At 41.1% G+C, this 20660-nt stretch overlaps 1 protein-coding gene across 11 annotated transcripts in view; it reads left to right on the top strand.

Moving 5' to 3' along the window:
* The window catches only part of nrxn2b (neurexin 2b), a 334333-nt gene that overhangs the window by 297611 nt on the left and 16062 nt on the right, over nucleotides 1–20660 (top strand). For 10 of the 11 annotated variants that reach the window (XM_089131838.1, XM_089131833.1, XM_089131831.1 and 7 more), the window contains 2 exons: nucleotides 2777–2866; nucleotides 18242–18564. In XM_089131838.1, coding sequence (XP_088987964.1) covers nucleotides 2777–2866; nucleotides 18242–18564 — 413 coding nt within the window. The remainder of the gene's footprint in view (nucleotides 1–2776; nucleotides 2867–18241; nucleotides 18565–20660) is intronic. The other variant, XM_089131837.1, reaches the window with a different exon arrangement.

The raw sequence follows: 20660 nt of genomic DNA, 5'->3' as shown, positions 1-20660 counted from the left end.
ACGGGCATGAGTTTTTAATCTTATTTCTCATCATTTTAATTGTTAAGAATTTTTTTGGGTTGTGGTTTTTGCATTGATTGTGACAAGACAGGAAGGGTTTGTGTACTTTATTTAATCTCAGTTCAATTTTTAATTTAATTAAAATTAAAATGAGAGCAGCGTGAGATATATGGTGAGATCTCTGCCTCTGCGTCTCCAGAAGCACAAAGACGACGACGACGAGCTGGTGTGTTTGAAGTGACACCAGATAGAGACGTCTCTCTCCAAGACAAGACTTGAGAATGAAACAGCATCTGATGTGTTGTATAGAACTGTTGTGAGGGCTGTTTTCATCTCTCAAACGCTCGTTCTCACATTGATCTCTAGTGTAAAATACTCCAAAATTACACAAGTGAAAATAAATTAACAAAGTGGAAGTATGGATCCTGTGTGAATTAAAAAGTCAATTAAAAGTATCTAGCTAAAAATAGACTTGATTACAAGTAGTAAGATGTAGAAGATTTGAAGTAAGATGTAATCCGGCAAACAATGAGCAAAAAGTACTGTATTTTTCTTTGGAACATGTATTTATGGCAGGACACTACAGTTTTAATGAAAACTTTTTAAAGCTAATTAATCACAGTCCATTACATTTCATGTTACAAGTTCTCTGAAATCTTATATTTAAAATCAATGCACTAATTTACACACACTTCCAGAATATAAATGTGAACATTATGTATATAAAGCCAGATTCAAAATGATTGTTTGACTTTGTTGAGATATACAGTATTAGAGTTAAGAATTTATAGAAGGGATTTGGGATAAATCAGAGAACACTGGCAATAGACAGAAAAAACACATTTTCTCCATGTTTTTAGGAATAAAATGTTAAAAAAAAATCAGGTTGAATGCTATATGAACAAACCCTTCAGTAAAAACCTTCAGAATATAGATATGAATAAAACTCTAAATTTTGGTGTATGTACGTTTTACCAAAGTTGAGAAAAAGTTAATTTAACAACACATATTATGACTGAATAGATAAAGTGTTATAAAATAGACCCTTCACGTGTTCTCTGGATGGTTTCTAAAACAGTTATTCTAACTAAGACCTTTTAGTTAACTTTACTTAATGTCTTAACTTAATTGCAATAGAATCCTCTATGCTAATCACATACTATGCCCAGTTTACTCAGAAAACCCAAATTCAGATGAATTGATTCTAATCACATACTCTGACTTTGATTTTCCTAAACTGTTTTTGATTGAAGTCACGCTTATGATGATCAGTGTTCCCTTTGGTTGGGCACTCTGAACTTAATTTATATTACTGTAATTATCCTCCTATTCAACAAGAAATCACAGTCATTAACCAGTCATAATTAATTAAAACATAATTAACATGTTTTTCATGTTGAATAATGATAAGCACCTTGTGAAACTTTTACTTTGGTTTATATAATCTTTCTATATTTGTGACAAAATCATGTAATTGATCATGTTTGAGTCACACACAGGCTTAAACATTCAGCACGCAAAACATGGTAACAATTACATTTTATGTATTATTTATTATTTTTTAAATTTACTAGAAGAACTCTCGTGTAAGTAACTATACTAACCAAGAATTTGTCAGTACAATAAATAAACTATTCCTAGTTCACATTACTTTGTTTTTTTGAGGTAGTCGGTTCGCATGTTTTTTTCAAGTCTTACTAATTCGCTTTTACTGTGTAGTCTGAAATAAGATTATGAAAGCAAAATAGTGTCTTTCTTGCCTAAGTACAAATCACCCAAAATAAAACTTAAGTATAGTAAAATAAGTATTTTACACCCCTGGAAGAAGCCATCTGAATACTGAATACTGACTCGGAGAATATACAACCCCGGAGGATTTGCTCTTGCTAATCAAGCTGACACTGATGCCCAGTGTGTGTGTGTGTGTGTGTGTGTGGATATTTTGATTTGATCATTTGCAGTGGAGAAGCAGGAGTTATTAAGAGTCAGTCGCTGTGCTAGCAGTGACTTCATTAAAGAGCTAATAATAGATAATTAAAGAACTGACAAATTTGATTTCACTACAACGCCAACTCTCCCTCGTAGAGCCAACACCGCAGATTCTCACATTCTCTCTCACAATAAATGTTTATATATGAATCATAATGAGCTCCGCAGGTCCTGCTTTATTCTCGGTGTCTGTATCTACTAATCAAACAGGTTCGGTGTGATCATTGCTTTTCTCATTTGTATTAATATTTTAAATTCGGCCTTTTTTTTTTTTGGTTGTGTTCTTGTTATTTTTAATAGTATGTGATGTCTACAGTGTATAGTTTGTGTTTATTTCAGATTAAAAGTTGCCTTAATTCTTAATTCTCAAGAACGCATGTGTGTGTGTGTGTGTGTGTGTGAGCTGAAACAGAAAACATCTTCCTGCAGTTTTACAGTTTTGATGTTCACCATCACTGATATGAAAATGTTCCTTCTGCATTTTTAATGAGAACTACAACGATTTGATGTTGCTTGTCCACATTGACCATGACACTTTAATGCACTGTAATTATCCATAATTAATATTCAACCTCTAAAATGACTCATAAATATGCTTAACTCATGTTTAAAACACATGGTGACCAGAGCTTGGTTCACTTTCTAACCTCAAAAACGATGTATAAAGCCTTGAAGGTGTTAAATATGATTTTAAAGTTCATAACCTGCTAAACGTTCTCTCTAACCTCTAATCTTTAACCTTTGACCTTCCAGATTGTAACCTGTTGAATTTGTTTGTTCTTCAAAGGGAACTTTGATAATGAACGGCTGGCTATTGCTAGGCAAAGAATCCCGTACCGACTCGGTCGGGTAGTTGACGAATGGCTACTCGACAAAGGTAATTAAACAGCACAAACCCCACTAATGAACGAACTGTCTAATCACGCTAAACACATCTCTGGATGAAGTGCACGCCCAGAGACGCAGCGGAAAACACCAACGTATACTGCGATTTCCAGTGGAGAAAATCAAAAATTACCAGTGTTAATTGCTCTGTCAAATAATTCGAAGGAGTGTCACGTGCCAAAGATTACTGATGCGTGATATTCAGATATCTGACGATGGGACTGCACTTCTCCAGAGTATTAACCTTACCAATAAGCCTCCCTTAACCCCTGATCCAGACATCTCAACTCTAGTTAAAGGGACTCTATTTCAGTGCCTCTGTTTCATCTTCGCTGCGTCGTCGTTCAGGCTAAATTATTACAACTTTAACCCTTTGTGTCCAGAAGCTCCTCACTTCCTGTCCCACATGTGCTAAATGACTTCACTTCCTGTTTTTGAGGGCAAAAATGAGAAATTGCATCTAATTTAGCTTTAACCAGTCGGAGTAGGACTGTTGCGTGGATATATTGTGGATATGAGAATGAAGTCAAGTCAGATTTATTTATACAGCGCTTTCTACAATATTTATTGTTTCAGAGCAGAGATAACAGGAACATGATGACAGAGTTTGTGTCTGGAAGAGAATAGCGTCACAGTCCAGCTTATGTCAGCTCAGCGATCGTTCATTTCTGCGGTAAAAAAGTTATTAATGTATTTCCTTTATATATATAGCATAGCCGCTCTGGTGAAACCGTGATGTCATCGTCCAGCTCAGTTCAGTCCTCGTATAATGCTGCCAATGCAAGAGATCAATAATATTGCTGAATATTAAATCAAATGTTAAATTTGATGTCCCCAACTAAGCGAGCCAAAAACCAATGGCAATTGGTAGAAATGTAAGAAATATCCATTATGATCAATTTGATGAACTAATGTGGTTTTCCACTGCACAAAAGTGCTGTTGTCACTCAGTATTTCTTATTTTATAGTACAATATCTGAGCATTATTAAATCAACATGCATTTACTTGTGTGTACCAATGGGCTTGCCAATTTCTGATCCCATTGCCATATATTTTTTCTTGCGTCTATAATAAACTAATTTTTAGTAATTACTCAGAAAACAAGACTTCTTATCAGCTTTTATTATGCATCTAAAGTAATCTCTTGATTTATGAAAGTTTAGATATTAGTGCTGGAAAACATGACACAAAGTCTGATGAACAAAAGCACGGTTTGCAGGGAGGGCAAAAGTTAAAAACAGATGTTTACACTGATAAAGCAAAGTATCTTTGACAAGCTGAAAAAGAGTGATCAGCAACATTACCGATCAGATGTTCTTGGGGTTTATTGAAGTAAGTATTTCAGTGTGGAGGACGGTCTGTCGACTCAAAGGGTTAAAGAAACTCCAGGATTCACTGACAGGGTTCACCTAGAGGTTTAATCAGAGTAACCGAACACTCGAGCGTTCTTCTAAACCCTGAGGGCCACCGCTGTTCTCGTTTTAGTCTTCATTGGATTAGATAAAGTTGAAGCCCTCAGTCATAAACCGGTTTCTAAACTCACATAACCAAACGAAAACAGATCCGATGAAGAATACGGATTATTAGTCAAAGCGGAGCGAACCGTCTAAATAGAACTAACATTCGACGCAACGCTTGAATCAATCTCAGGGGGTTAATCACTGACAAAAGTTTTTGTGAATGAATCAGATCCATTGAAAGAGTAAACGTTCTGCTTGTTGTTTTGGAGCGTTTGCCGAGAGAATACGGTCCCTTTAACAAAGAAATCTGTGAGAATAAATGATGTGTTGATTCCCTGCCATGTTTGTCTGTGAATGCAGTTTGGACTATTGAGTTTTGGGATTGTCTACATGAAATATAAATAAATCATTGATTCATATTCCTGCTCTTATTGTGAATGAAACATCAGTGACATTAGTCTAACGAAATGAACGCAAACAAGAATTTTGAATCTGGCTTTATTCAGATGGCAGCACTATAACCAGTAGATGGCACCACTATAACCAGTAGATGGCAGCACTATAACCAGTAGATGGCAGCACTATAACCAGTAGATGGCAGCACTATAACCAGTAGATGGCACCACTATAACCAGTAGATGGCAGCACTATAACCAGTAGATGGCAGCACTATAACCAGTAGATGGCAGCACTATAACCAGTAGATGGCACCACTATAACCAGTAGATGGCAGCACTATAACCAGTAGATGGCACCACTATAACCAGTAGATGGCAGCACTATAACCAGTAGATGGCACCACTATAACCAGTAGATGGCACCACTATAACCAGTAGATAGCAGCACTATAACCAGTAGATGGCAGCACTATAACCAGTAGATGGCAGCACTATAACCAGTAGATGGCACCACTATAACCAGTAGATGGCACCACTATAACCAGTAGATGGCACCACTATAACCAGTAGATGGCACCACTATAACCAGTAGATGGCACCACTATAACCAGTAGATGGCACCACTATAACCAGTAGATGGCAGCACTATAACCAGTAGATGGCACCACTATAACCAGTAGATGGCTGCACTATAACCAGTAGATGGCAGCACTATAACCAGTAGATGGCAGCACTATAACCAGTAGATGGCACCACTATAACCAGTAGATGGCTGCACTATAACCAGTAGATGGCAGCACTATAACCAGTAGATGGCAGCACTATAACCAGTAGATGGCAGCACTATAACCAGTAGATGGCACCACTGTAACCAGTAGATGGCAGCACTATAACCAGTAGATGGCAGCACTATAGTAGATGGCACCACTATAACCAGTAGATGGCAGCACTATAACCAGTAGATGGCAGCACTGTAACCAGTAGATGGCAGCACTATAACCAGTAGATGGCAGCACTATAACCAGTAGATGGCAGCACTATAACCAGTAGATGGCAGCACTATAACCAGTAGATGGCAGCACTATAACCAGTAGATGGCAGCACTGTAACCAGTAGATGGCAGCACTATAACCAGTAGATGGCAGCACTATAACCAGTAGATGGCAGCACTATAACCAGTAGATGGCACCACTGTAACCAGTAGATGGCAGCACTATAACCAGTAGATGGCAGCACTATAACCAGTAGATGGCAGCACTATAACCAGTAGATGGCACCACTGTAACCAGTAGATGGTAGCACTATAACCAGTAGATGGCAGCACTGTAACCAGTAGATGGCAGCACTATAACCAGTAGATGGCAGCACTATAACCAGTAGATGGCACCACTGTAACCAGTAGATGGCAGCACTATAACCAGTAGATGGCACCACTATAACCAGTAGATGGCAGCACTATAACCAGTAGATGGCACCACTATAACCAGTAGATGGCACCACTATAACCAGTAGATAGCAGCACTATAACCAGTAGATGGCAGCACTATAACCAGTAGATGGCAGCACTATAACCAGTAGATGGCACCACTATAACCAGTAGATGGCACCACTATAACCAGTAGATGGCACCACTATAACCAGTAGATGGCACCACTATAACCAGTAGATGGCACCACTATAACCAGTAGATGGCACCACTATAACCAGTAGATGGCAGCACTATAACCAGTAGATGGCACCACTATAACCAGTAGATGGCTGCACTATAACCAGTAGATGGCAGCACTATAACCAGTAGATGGCAGCACTATAACCAGTAGATGGCACCACTATAACCAGTAGATGGCTGCACTATAACCAGTAGATGGCAGCACTATAACCAGTAGATGGCAGCACTATAACCAGTAGATGGCAGCACTATAACCAGTAGATGGCACCACTGTAACCAGTAGATGGCAGCACTGTAACCAGTAGATGGCAGCACTATAACCAGTAGATGGCAGCACTATAACCAGTAGATGGCACCACTATAACCAGTAGATGGCAGCACTATAACCAGTAGATGGCAGCACTGTAACCAGTAGATGGCAGCACTATAACCAGTAGATGGCAGCACTATAACCAGTAGATGGCAGCACTATAACCAGTAGATGGCAGCACTATAACCAGTAGATGGCAGCACTATAACCAGTAGATGGCAGCACTGTAACCAGTAGATGGCAGCACTATAACCAGTAGATGGCAGCACTATAACCAGTAGATGGCAGCACTATAACCAGTAGATGGCACCACTGTAACCAGTAGATGGCAGCACTATAACCAGTAGATGGCAGCACTATAACCAGTAGATGGCAGCACTATAACCAGTAGATGGCACCACTGTAACCAGTAGATGGTAGCACTATAACCAGTAGATGGCAGCACTGTAACCAGTAGATGGCAGCACTATAACCAGTAGATGGCAGCACTATAACCAGTAGATGGCACCACTGTAACCAGTAGATGGCAGCACTATAACCAGTAGATGGCAGCACTATAACCAGTAGATGGCAGCACTGTAACCAGTAGATGGCAGCACTATAACCAGTAGATGGCAGCACTATAACCAGTAGATGGCAGCACTATGACCAGTAGATGGCAGCACTGTAACCAGTAGATGGCTGCACTATAACCAGTAGATGGCACCACTATAACCAGTAGATGGCAGCACTATAACCAGTAGATGGCAGCACTGTAACCAGTAGATGGCAGCACTATAACCAGTAGATGGCAGCACTATAACCAGTAGATGGCAGCACTATGACCAGTAGATGGCAGCACTGTAACCAGTAGATGGCTGCACTATAACCAGTAGATGGCACCACTATAACCAGTAGATGGCACCACTATAACCAGTAGATGGCACCACTATAACCAGTAGATGGCAGCACTATAACCAGTAGATGGCACCACTGTAACCAGTAGATGGCAGCACTATAACCAGTAGATGGCAGCACTATAACCAGTAGATGGCAGCACTATAACCAGTAGATGGCAGCACTATGACCAGTAGATGGCAGCACTGTAACCAGTAGATGGCTGCACTATAACCAGTAGATGGCACCACTATAACCAGTAGATGGCAGCACTATAACCAGTAGATGGCAGCACTGTAACCAGTAGATGGCAGCACTATAACCAGTAGATGGCAGCACTATAACCAGTAGATGGCAGCACTATGACCAGTAGATGGCAGCACTGTAACCAGTAGATGGCTGCACTATAACCAGTAGATGGCACCACTATAACCAGTAGATGGCACCACTATAACCAGTAGATGGCACCACTATAACCAGTAGATGGCAGCACTATAACCAGTAGATGGCACCACTGTAACCAGTAGATGGCAGCACTATAACCAGTAGATGGCAGCACTATAACCAGTAGATGGCACCACTATAACCAGTAGATGGCAGCACTATAACCAGTAGATGGCAGCACTGTAACCAGTAGATGGCAGCACTATAACCAGTAGATGGCAGCACTATAACCAGTAGATGGCAGCACTATGACCAGTAGATGGCAGCACTGTAACCAGTAGATGGCTGCACTATAACCAGTAGATGGCACCACTATAACCAGTAGATGGCACCACTATAACCAGTAGATGGCTGCACTATAACCAGTAGATGGCAGCACTATAACCAGTAGATGGCAGCACTATAACCAGTAGATGGCAGCACTATAACCAGTAGATGGCAGCACTGTAACCAGTAGATGGCAGCACTATAACCAGTAGATGGCAGCACTATAACCAGTAGATGGCAGCACTATAACCAGTAGATGGCACCACTATAACCAGTAGATGGCAGCACTATAACCAGTAGATGGCAGCACTATAACCAGTAGATGGCAGCACTGTAACCAGTAGATGGCACCACTGTAACCAGTAGATGGCAGCACTATAACCAGTAGATGGCAGCACTATAACCAGTAGATGGCACCACTATAACCAGTAGATGGCACCACTATAACCAGTAGATGGCACCACTATAACCAGTAGATGGCACCACTATAACCAGTAGATGGCTGCACTATAACCAGTAGATGGCAGCACTATAACCAGTAGATGGCAGCACTATAACCAGTAGATGGCAGCACTATAACCAGTAGATGGCACCACTATAACCAGTAGATGGCAGCACTATAACCAGTAGATGGCAGCACTATAACCAGTAGATGGCAGCACTATAACCAGTAGATGGCAGCACTATAACCAGTAGATGGCTACACTATAACCAGTAGATGGCACCACTATAACCAGTAGATGGCACCACTATAACCAGTAGATGGCACCACTATAACCAGTAGATGGCAGCACTATAACCAGTAGATGGCACCACTATAACCAGTAGATGGCAGCACTATAACCAGTAGATGGCAGCACTATAACCAGTAGATGGCAGCACTATAACCAGTAGATGGCAGCACTATAACCAGTAGATGGCACCACTGTAACCAGTAGATGGCACCACTATAACCAGTAGATGGCACCACTATAACCAGTAGATGGCAGCACTATAACCAGTAGATGGCACCACTATAACCAGTAGATGGCAGCACTATAACCAGTAGATGGCAGCACTATAACCAGTAGATGGCACCACTATAACCAGTAGATGGCAGCACTATAACCAGTAGATGGCAGCACTATAACCAGTAGATGGCAGCACTATAACCAGTAGATGGCAGCACTATAACCAGTAGATGGCACCACTGTAACCAGTAGATAGCAGCACTATAACCAGTAGATGGCTACACTATAACCAGTAGATGGCACCACTGTAACCAGTAGATGGCAGCACTATAACCAGTAGATGGCTACACTATAACCAGTAGATGGCACCACTATAACCAGTAGATGGCACCACTATAACCAGTAGATAGCAGCACTATAACCAGTAGATGGCAGCACTATAACCAGTAGATGGCAGCACTATAACCAGTAGATGGCACCACTGTAACCAGTAGATGGCAGCACTATAACCAGTAGATGGCAGCACTATAACCAGTAGATGGCACCACTATAACCAGTAGATGGCAGCACTATAACCAGTAGATGGCAGCACTATAACCAGTAGATGGCAGCACTGTAACCAGTAGATGGCAGCACTATAACCAGTAGATGGCACCACTATAACCAGTAGATGGCAGCACTATAACCAGTAGATGGCAGCACTATAACCAGTAGATGGCAGCACTATAACCAGTAGATGGCAGCACTATAACCAGTAGATGGCAGCACTATAACCAGTAGATGGCTGCACTATAACCAGTAGATGGCACCACTATAACCAGTAGATGGCAGCACTATAACCAGTAGATGGCAGCACTATAACCAGTAGATGGCACTACTATAACCAGTAGATGGCAGCACTATAACCAGTAGATGGCTGCACTATAACCAGTAGATAGCAGCACTATAACCAGGAGATGGCAGCACTGTAACCAGTAGATGGCAGCACTATAACCAGTAGATGGCTGCACTATAACCAGTAGATGGCAGCACTATAACCAGTAGATGGCTGCACTATAACCAGTAGATAGCAGCACTATAACCAGTAGATGGCAGCACTATAACCAGTAGATGGCAGCACTATAACCAGTAGATGGCAGCACTATAACCAGTAGATGGCACCACTATAACCAGTAGATGGCAGCACTATAACCAGTAGATGGCTGCACTATAACCAGTAGATGGCACCACTATAACCAGTAGATGGCAGCACTATAACCAGTAGATGGCTGCACTATAACCAGTAGATAGCAGCACTATAACCAGTAGATGGCAGCACTATAACCAGTAGATGGCACCACTATAACCAGTAGATGGCAGCACTATAACCAGTAGATAGCAGCACTATAACCAGTAGATGGCAGCACTATAACCAGTAGATGGCTGCACTATAACCAGTAGATAGCAGCACTATAACCAGTAGATGGCAGCACTATAACCAGTAGATGGCTGCACTATAACCAGTAGATGGCACCACTATAACCAGTAGATGGCAGCACTATAACCAGTAGATGGCTGCACTATAACCAGTAGATGGCACCACTATAACCAGTAGATGGCAGCACTATAACCAGTAGATGGCTGCACTATAACCAGTAGATGGCAGCACTATAACCAGTAGATGGCTGCACTATAACCAGTAGATAGCAGCACTATAACCAGTAGATGGCAGCACTATAACCAGTAGATGGCAGCACTATAACCAGTAGATGGCAGCACTATAACCAGTAGATGGCAGCACTATAACCAGTAGATGGCAGCACTATAACCAGTAGATGGCAGCACTATAACCAGTAGATGGCAGCACTATAACCAGTAGATGGCAGCACTATAACCAGTAGATGGCAGCACTATAACCAGTAGATGGCAGCACTATAACCAGTAGATGGCAGCACTATAACCAGTAGATGGCAGCACTATAACCAGTAGATGGCAGCACTATAACCAGTAGATGGCAGCACTATAACCAGTAGATGGCAGCACTATAACCAGTAGATGGCAGCACTATAACCAGTAGATGGCACCACTATAACCAGTAGATGGCAGCACTATAACCAGTAGATGGCAGCACTATAACCAGTAGATGGCAGCACTATAACCAGTAGATGGCAGCACTATAACCAGTAGATGGCAGCACTATAACCAGTAGATGGCAGCACTATAACCAGTAGATGGCACCACTATAACCAGTAGATGGCACCACTATAACCAGTAGATGGCAGCACTATAACCAGTAGATGGCAGCACTATAACCAGTAGATGGCAGCACTATAACCAGTAGATGGCAGCACTATAACCAGTAGATGGCAGCACTATAACCAGTAGATGGCAGCACTATAACCAGTAGATGGCACCACTATAACCAGTAGATGGCACCACTATAACCACAAAATGTTAATAAGGTATTCGTGAATGTGTAAATGAACTTTAACGAAGGTTAATGAATTCGTTATAAGTGCAGTTCATTATTAGCGCAGGCTAACGAATGTAGTTAACTAATGAACCTTGTAGAGTGTTACCAGGGAAACGACTGTGTGTAAGTGTGCTGGTATCTGCGCTTCATTGTCCTGTGGTGTGTCGCCTTCATAAGCGCTGAATGTGTACGACGGGACATCATCGAGTTTCATGTGGAGTGAACGACGCAATAGTCCAGACTGCAGCGGGTCCATCACACACACCGGGTCCGTCACACACACCGGTCCATCACACACACCGGGTCCGTCACACACCCCAGTGTTTCGCTGTGGGAAAGGCCAGTGGATGTGTGGAGACGAGAGTCTGGTGTGACGTGTAGTTAGGTCAGACTGTGTGTGTCGTAGATTGGAGATGGCAGCACCTCCACACACACACACACACACACACACACACACACACACACACACACACACACACACACACAGGGTTTAACGGCTCAATTCCAGCAGCAGAGCCTCGCTCGTCTCCCTCGTCCATGACTCTGTTCTCCTGCATCTCTGGTGTGATTGTGAGTCAGTGCATTGATTTCTTCAGCGCTGTTTGTTCCTCTTCCTGAAGAAAGCCGTCAGCTGGGAATGCCGGCGCTGAACACATTTGTTTTACAGCAGACGCGCCGCTCGACACTTACACCACGACTCCGGAGAGAAACAGGCTTTTCTATTGGAGAAAGCTCATCCGTCTCCACACACACACACACACTCCTGCGGAAACACGTGCGCTTGATGCGTCCTGACAGTGTGTGTGTGTGTGTGTTCACTCGAGTTAAGGGTTTATGTCCCATCGACAGACACGACTGTGTTTATCAACTCTCAGAGACAAAACAGTTTTACTTTTACTTTTTTTATATATATTTGCAGACAGTGGTCAGTAAACACACACCTGCTCATGTTCGCTCAGATCCAGTGAAATCACACACTCATCCAGAGCGACTCGGGGATCAGGAGAGAGCAGAAGCAGTGAGCAATCAGTGGAAACACAGTAATAAATAATAAACACTTTTGATTTTAATACTGTATTAATAAGCGTTGAAACCAACAGTCTAACATAAATAAAGTGTTTATCATTGCAAGTTCATGTTAACTCATGTTGACGAACGAAACGAAAGTTTTACCGATACGAGTAGCTACTAGATTATATATCAATATATATTTCCTGAACCTGTTAGTAAAAATATGATGAGATGAATCGCTTGATTTCCTCATTTGGATAAAAGAATCTGCTGAATGAAAGAAAGTAAATTTGACGTCTTCATTATTTAATGTATATTTGAATAACACGTTTTTAATATTGGCGGGTCGCATAACGACACATTAAAAACCTCCCCGGCAACAGCAGAAGACCCCGGCAACCACACGTGTATAGTTGAGGTCAGAGAAACATGAGCTGTTTCACACACACACCACCCAGACAGCAAACTACATTGAATCAACGTGGAAACGACATTTCTCATGACATCGAAACAACGTTGATCTGGCATTGTTTTGCTCATCGAATTAACGTTGAACCAACGTCAGACGCGCCATTCTTCAAAGCTAAATGAAAATCGAAAATTGGTTTGCTTTCATAACATTGAAACAACGCGTTGATTTCAAGTTGATTTTCCGTTAGTTTTGAAAGAATGACGCGTCTGACGTTGGTTCAACGTTAATTCGATGAGCAAAACAATGTCAGATCAACATTGTTTCGATGTCATGTTTCCACGTTGATTCAATGTCAGTTTGCTATCTGACTGACATTGAATCAACGTTGGTCTGGCATTGTTTTCTTATCGAATTAACGTTGAACCAACGTCAGACGCGCCATTCTTCAACACTAACGGAAAATCAACTTGAAATCGACATTGTTTCAACGTTAGGAAATCAAACCAATTGCGTCGATTTTCCGTTAGTTTTGAAGAATGGAGCGTCTGACGTCGGTTCAACGTTAATTCGACGAGCAAGACGATGCCAGATCAACGTTGTTTCGATGTCATGAGAAACGTCGTTTCCGTCATCATTCAATGTCAGTTTGCTGTCTGGGACACACACTGCGCTCCAGCAAACGTAATGATTATGAGTGTGTCGTGAAAAAAAAAACAGGACGAGACCATTCGAACATATTTGAATAATTTAATAATTGTGTTGTTTTAATACTTTATTGGTGATGTTATCTGAGTTTTGGGCTGCAGAGATGAAGCTACGATACTGACTGGACGATATGCTCGTTTCAAATGATAAACAATAATTAAAGTACAGGGCCGTAGAATGCTTGAATCTGATTGGTTGATGAATGTAGTTCCGGCAGGTCGTGGCCTCATTACAGCTCCATATCAAGACATGACCTGACCTCCATCTGCCATTATCGATGTCTAACTTCTCCATCACTGGTTCATGCACATGCAGTCCATTTTAAAATGTGACTTTGGCCGCCCGCCTCTCAATTTCTCAAATGGGTTAAACCAAAGATATTACCTCAGAAGTTCAACTAAATGCATTAGAGACCGGCGCTGTGCATCGACTGACGGAGAGAACGCGCTGACACCTGCAGGATTTCATCTGACGGTACACTAAAGTTAAATGAACATTTCCGTGAGAGCAACCGCAGCGCATAGCGTATAGTGTGTGTGTTAAATTGTGTGAAATAATCCCGAAAAAAAGCACGAACACGGCAGAGATGGCCAGAACCGCAGCGGCGGGATTAGCTGAGGGTGACGCTAACGCTATTGTCCATGTAGGTCTCTGTGCGTTGTTTATTTAATTGTAAGTCATTAAAAAAGATGGGTGTTTAAAATTTTTAGGGAGATTTTCATTTTCTTTTAGCTAAAGCAAACACACACCTGTATGAGATGGGTTCAAAACAATTAGGTAAAGACAGAGCAACAAATGAGTTTTAAAGTTGCAGCTAACCTACACGCGTACGCTAAAGTTTACCTACGTACCTAGCTAATCGTTTATAAGTAATACATATTGTATCATTGCTAAACAACAATAACTTTAGCAGATTATTGAACATTTTTGTCAGATTTTCATTCTTTGTCTTCTGGGCGAGATTCATCTTCGTAAAGACAGAACCGTTCAAAGATGCTGATTTGAGAATATTCTCCTCTGATATAAAGTCCCTTTTTTCTTCTTGTAAGAAAATGTCAAAACCTTTAAACTCAAAGGTTTATAAAATAAATATTATCATTGAGAACCTTTCATTTTTTATATTGACAAAAGGTAAACTTGTGTTGATTTGCTAAGCCTCGTTCAATCTCTTCTGATGTCCCCCTTGTTTTTTGTTTAGTTATTTTCTCTTCTCACTGTTAATGTCTTGTATCATTTTCTTTGCAATGCAAAATAAATTAATTAATTAATGAAAAAAAAAGACTATTTAACATATTTAATTCGTGTCGCTGGACTGCCTCCCCCTACTGGCCGGTGCGCGGTGTTGAATCTGTCGGCTCCGCCTCCTCCTAACGTGAGGTCGATGAACGCTCTGAACGTTTGCGTTTCCTGCCGTCAACGACCAGAAAATGAAAATCTCTCTCTAAACTTTTAAACACCCATCTTTTTTTAACGACTTACAAAATAAACAACGCACAGAGACCTACATGGACAATAGCGTTAGCGTCGCCCTCTAATCCCGCCGCTGCGGTTCTGGCCATCTCTGCCGTGTTTGTGCTTTTTTTCCGGATTATTTCACACAATTTAACACACGCACTATACGCTATGCGCTACGGTTGCTCTCACGGGACAGATATACTCATTTAACTTTAGTGTACCGTCAGATGAATCCTGCAGGGGTCAGTGCGCCACTTCCCGTGGTCCCAAATTTTCCTTTTTCCTGCGAATAAACCACTAATAAAATGTTGGTTGACCAAACTTCTTCTAGTCGACTTATAGGGGCAGCCCTATCACACACACACACACACACTCTCTCTCTCTGTCTCGTTGGTGTCCTCAATGGCTCACCGATGTCCTGCGCGGGTCTCTGTCCTCAGTCGTCGTCTAACACCGAATGATCTGGTGTCCTTCAGCTCCGGCTCATTTCACTCTGAGCATCTTCCCTCGCACTCGTTTCGTTCTCTCCCGCGCAGACGTGTTGTCTGGATCCGAGGAGCCCACGTCATGTGTGTGTGCTGTTTGCGATTCGTCCTGCTCAGAGAAAAACACACAGATATCGTCTGATCTGCCTTTCTTCACGCTGAGGGAACTCAGCAACAGTCAAACACATTCACAGAGGTTAAGATGTGTGATGGACATAGTGTGTGTGTGTGTGTGTGTGTGTGTGTGTGTGTGTGTGTGTGTGTGTGTGTGTGTGTGTGTGTGTGTGTGTGTGTTTTGATTGTGTCTGTGCATTCAGATTAATAATTATACTCAATATTAAGTGTATTTTAAACCCAAAGTCAACAGTTTAAAGAAACCCAAACACCCTCCGAACTTTCCTTTCTGTTAGTCTTTAATAAATATGTTTATTTCCCATCATCATCATCATCTTTTTCATGCTCTCCATCTCTCGCTCTCTGAAACCCTCTGAAGGTCATTTCTGCCCACTGTGGCGTTTCCATGGAGATGATGATGATGATGATGATGAAGGTGGTTTATGAGTGAGAGAGAAACTGACTGATAAACCGTAAATCTTGCTCTTGGTGACACAAATTGAGTTAAAGGTGTCGTTCATACAATACAAACATAAATAGATATAAATATAATACAAAATTATGCAAATCTAAATTATAAGACACAATGATTAAAGGGATAGTTCTCCCAAAAAATTAAATTAGCCCATGATTTACTCTCAGGTCGTCCTAGTGTATATGACACTCTTCTTTCAGATCAACACAATCAGAGATAGAGTAAACAATGTCCTGGCTCTTCCAACCTTTATAATGGCAATGAATGGGTTTATCTGTTGTGAAGTCCATAAAAGTGCATCTGTCCATCATAAAAGTGCATCTGTCCATCATAAAAGTGCATCTGTCCATCATAAAAGTGCATCTATCCATCATAAAAGTGCATCTGTCCGTCATAAAAGTGCATCTGTCCATCATAAAAGTGCATCTATCCATCATAAAAGTGCATCTGTCCATCATAAAAGTGCATCTATCCATCATAAAAGTGCATCTATCCATCATAAAAGTGCATCTATCCATCATAAAAGTGCATCTATCCATCATAAAAGTGCATCTGTCCATCATAAAAGTGCATCTGTCCATCATAAAAGTACATCTGTCCATCATAAAAGTGCATCTGTCAATCATAAAAGTGCATCTATCCATCATAAAAGTGCATCTGTCCATCATAAAAGTGCATCTATCCAACATAAAAGTGCATCTGTCCATCATAAAAGTGCATCTGTCCATCATAAAAGTACATCTGTCCATCATAAAAGTGCATCTGTCCATCATAAAAGTTCATCTATCCATCATAAAAGTGCATCTATCATCATAAAAGTGCATCTGTCCATCATAAAAGTGCATCTGTCCATTATAAAAGCGCATCCGTCCATCATAAAAGTGCATCTGTCCATCATAAAAGTGCATCTATCCAACATAAAAGTGCATCTGTCCATCATAAAAGTGCATCTGTCCATCATAAAAGTGCATCTATCCATCATAAAAGTGCATCTGTCCATCATAAAAGTGCATCTATCCATCATAAAAGTGCATCTGTCCATCATAAAAGTGCATCTATCCATCATAAAAGTGCATCTATCCATCATAAAAGTGCATCTGTCCATCATAAAAGTGCATCTATCCAACATAAAAGTGCATCTGTCCATCATAAAAGTGCATCTGTCCATCATAAAAGTGCATCTATCCATCATAAAAGTGCATCTGTCCATCATAAAAGTGCATCTATCCATCATAAAAGTGCATCTGTCCATCATAAAAGTGCATCTATCCATCATAAAAGTGCATCTATCCATCATAAAAGTGCATCTGTCCATCATAAAAGTTCATCTATCCATCATAAAAGTGCATCTACCCATCATAAAAGTGCATCTGTCCATCATAAAAGTGCATCTATCCATCATAAAAGTGCATCTGTCCATCATAAAAGTGCATCTATCCATCATAAAAGTGCATCTGTCCATCATAAAAGTGCATCTATCCATCATAAAAGTGCATCTGTCCATCATAAAAGTACATCTGTCCATCATAAAAGTGCATCTGTCCATCATAAAAGTTCATCTATCCATCATAAAAGTGCATCTGTCCATCATAAAAGTGCACCTGTCCATCCATCACTTTTATGATGGACAGATGCACTTTTATGGACTTCAAAACAGAAACGGCCATTCATTGTCATTGTAAAGGTTGGAAGAGTCAGGACATGTCTAATATAACTGTGATTGTATTTGTCTGTAATAACAGTGTGATGTACACAAGGACGACTCGTGTGAATCGTGGGTGAACTGTTTGGGTGAGCTGTAGACGATGTGAAGTGTTTCCGGATCAGAGGTTTGCATCTGTCTCTCCGTCCGTCACTCAGGTGTGTTTCCTCCTCCTCCGCAGGTCGGCAGCTGACGATCTTCAACAGCCAGGCGTTCATTAAGGTGGGCGGTGGAGAGAAGGGTCGTAACTTCCAGGGTCAGATCTCGGGTCTGTATTATAACGGCCTGCAGGTGCTGAAGCTGGCGGCCGAGGGCGACCCGAACGTTCAGGTGCAGGGGAACCTGCGTCTGGTGGGAGACGTGCCCTCGGTGATGACGACCGACACCACCTCCACCACTCCACTCGCAGACATGTCCACCACCATCATGGAGACCACCACCACCATGGCCACCACCACCACACGCAAGCAGCGCTCGCCCACCATGAGGGACAGCGTCACGCAGGTCAGTGACGATCAAACGGCCTCTTAAAGGGCTTCTTCTTGATTTGGTTTCAAGGCAACATCTCACAATAACAATTTATAGATACAAAAAATGTACACAATCCTGTATGTTACCGAGGACATGAATCTATTTGACGGAGGTCACAGAAAGCCTGCAATTAATAACTCAAACCCTGGGTTCTTATATCTGACCCAGGATCTGTGTAGCAAACACCGAAAAAATAACCCAAACAAATTGACCCAAAAAGCTCAACCCAGGATTTGGGTAGAAAAATAACCCAGTATTTTTAGAGTGAGCCCAGTTTCCTCCGCATCATCAAGATGGGTTGTTGACAAACAAATTGTGGCTTGATCTCTTCACACAAACACTTTCGAGAATGTAGCCTTGGTTGCCATTCTGACTGATAAATCATATATATTTAATTACATTTAAGAGGCGTACTGTGGTAACGATTTCCATTGTGAATGATGCTAGCGTTGGTTTGTTGATCCGTCGAGTCAGATTGATCAACAGCAAAGAATCGATCAAATTTATAACTCCACTTTAAAAAGCGATTCAATCTTTTTTGCAGGTTTGCTGTGCTTGTTTGAAGGGTTGCACGATTTGGACAACATTTTTTTGATTATATTTAAACATGGTAAAATAATCAATATGATATATAATTTATAATATGATATATTTATTATTATTATTAGCAATTAAAATATAAATGACAATCAATTAAAACAACTTACTATTGTAATATTTCACTCTAAAATAAAAGGTCGAGCTTTTAAGAAAAATATTTTAACCAATGAATAATCAATATGATATAACAATCATTATCATTAGTATTAAATACAAATATATAAATGACACTAAATTAAAAGAAAATGCCATTTTCTGTGATTGAGTGTTTTATTGGATTAATGTTGCAGCAGTCTGTTTGATTCAGAAAGATTCATTGGCTGGTTTGTTTCTTCATCCTGACTGATCAAGATGTTTTCGAACGATGTGCATGTAAAGCTGCCGTGACTATACTGTGTTCTTACAGCCTCAAAATAACCTGATAAATGTCAAATATACATTAGTAAACCGCAGGCAGCGTCTTAAATGTTGTCATGATTGTGTGTTTGGCTTACACTGCTGAACTGGACTGTAACTCATCTGTGGCTGCAGATGCGAGTGTTTGCCTTCGGTTATTAGTTTTCTCCTCGTGCGTTCTGTTCTGAAAGTGCATTCAAATCCAGCTGAATAGTTCACAAACAGGAAGATGAGACATTTGATTATGGCAACAAAACGTTCACGAATGAGTCACCTTCAGCACGGCATATTAATATCTGAGAAACAAAACCCCAACGCTCCCTCTCCATTGGGAACCGAGTCTGTTGATGCGTTCACTGGGCACAGGACCAAAGAAACTTTACTGAAATGTCATGTTGTGTTGACGGAGAACACGTGAAACTGAAATATGATTTTGATCCGGCCCCAAATGATGTAGTCTGCGATTAATATCACTTTATTAAATAAATAAGTGAACAAACACTCCAGGCTTCTGCAGCTTCTCAAAACTAATTAAAAGAAACACAAGAAGTTTGTCCTGCGGCTGCGTCAGGGAAAATAACTCTCACTGGATTGTGTGTTTGACTCACTCAAAGCAGTCAAACACACTCAAATAACTCTGCTTTCAGAAACACACGATCAGTGAGTCAAACACGCGTTCAGTGAGTCAAACACATGATCAGTGAGTCAAACACGTGTTCAGTGAGTCAAACACATGATCAGTGAGTCAAACACACTCAAATAACTCTGCTTTCAGAAACACACGATCAGTGAGTCAAACACGCGTTCAGTGAGTCAAACAGCGAGTCAAACAGACGATCAGTGAGTCAAACACACGATCAGTGAGTCAAACACATGATCAGTGAGTCAAACACACTCAAATAACTCTGCTTTCAGCGAGTCAAACACAATCAGTGAGTAAAACACACGATCAGTGAGTCAAACACGCGATCAGTGAGTCAAACAACACCAAATAACTCGATTTTCAGTGAGTCAAACACACGATCAGTGAGTCAAACATACGATCAGTGAGTCAAACATGCGTTCAGTGAGTC

Source organism: Pimephales promelas, chromosome 1 (genome assembly GCF_988280905.1).
Source record: "Pimephales promelas chromosome 1, fPimPro1.hap1.1, whole genome shotgun sequence".
Taxonomy (NCBI): domain Eukaryota; kingdom Metazoa; phylum Chordata; class Actinopteri; order Cypriniformes; family Leuciscidae; genus Pimephales; species Pimephales promelas.
The sequence above is the reverse complement of the archived record's forward strand: the minus strand, read 5'-3'. Positions and strand labels throughout refer to the sequence as shown.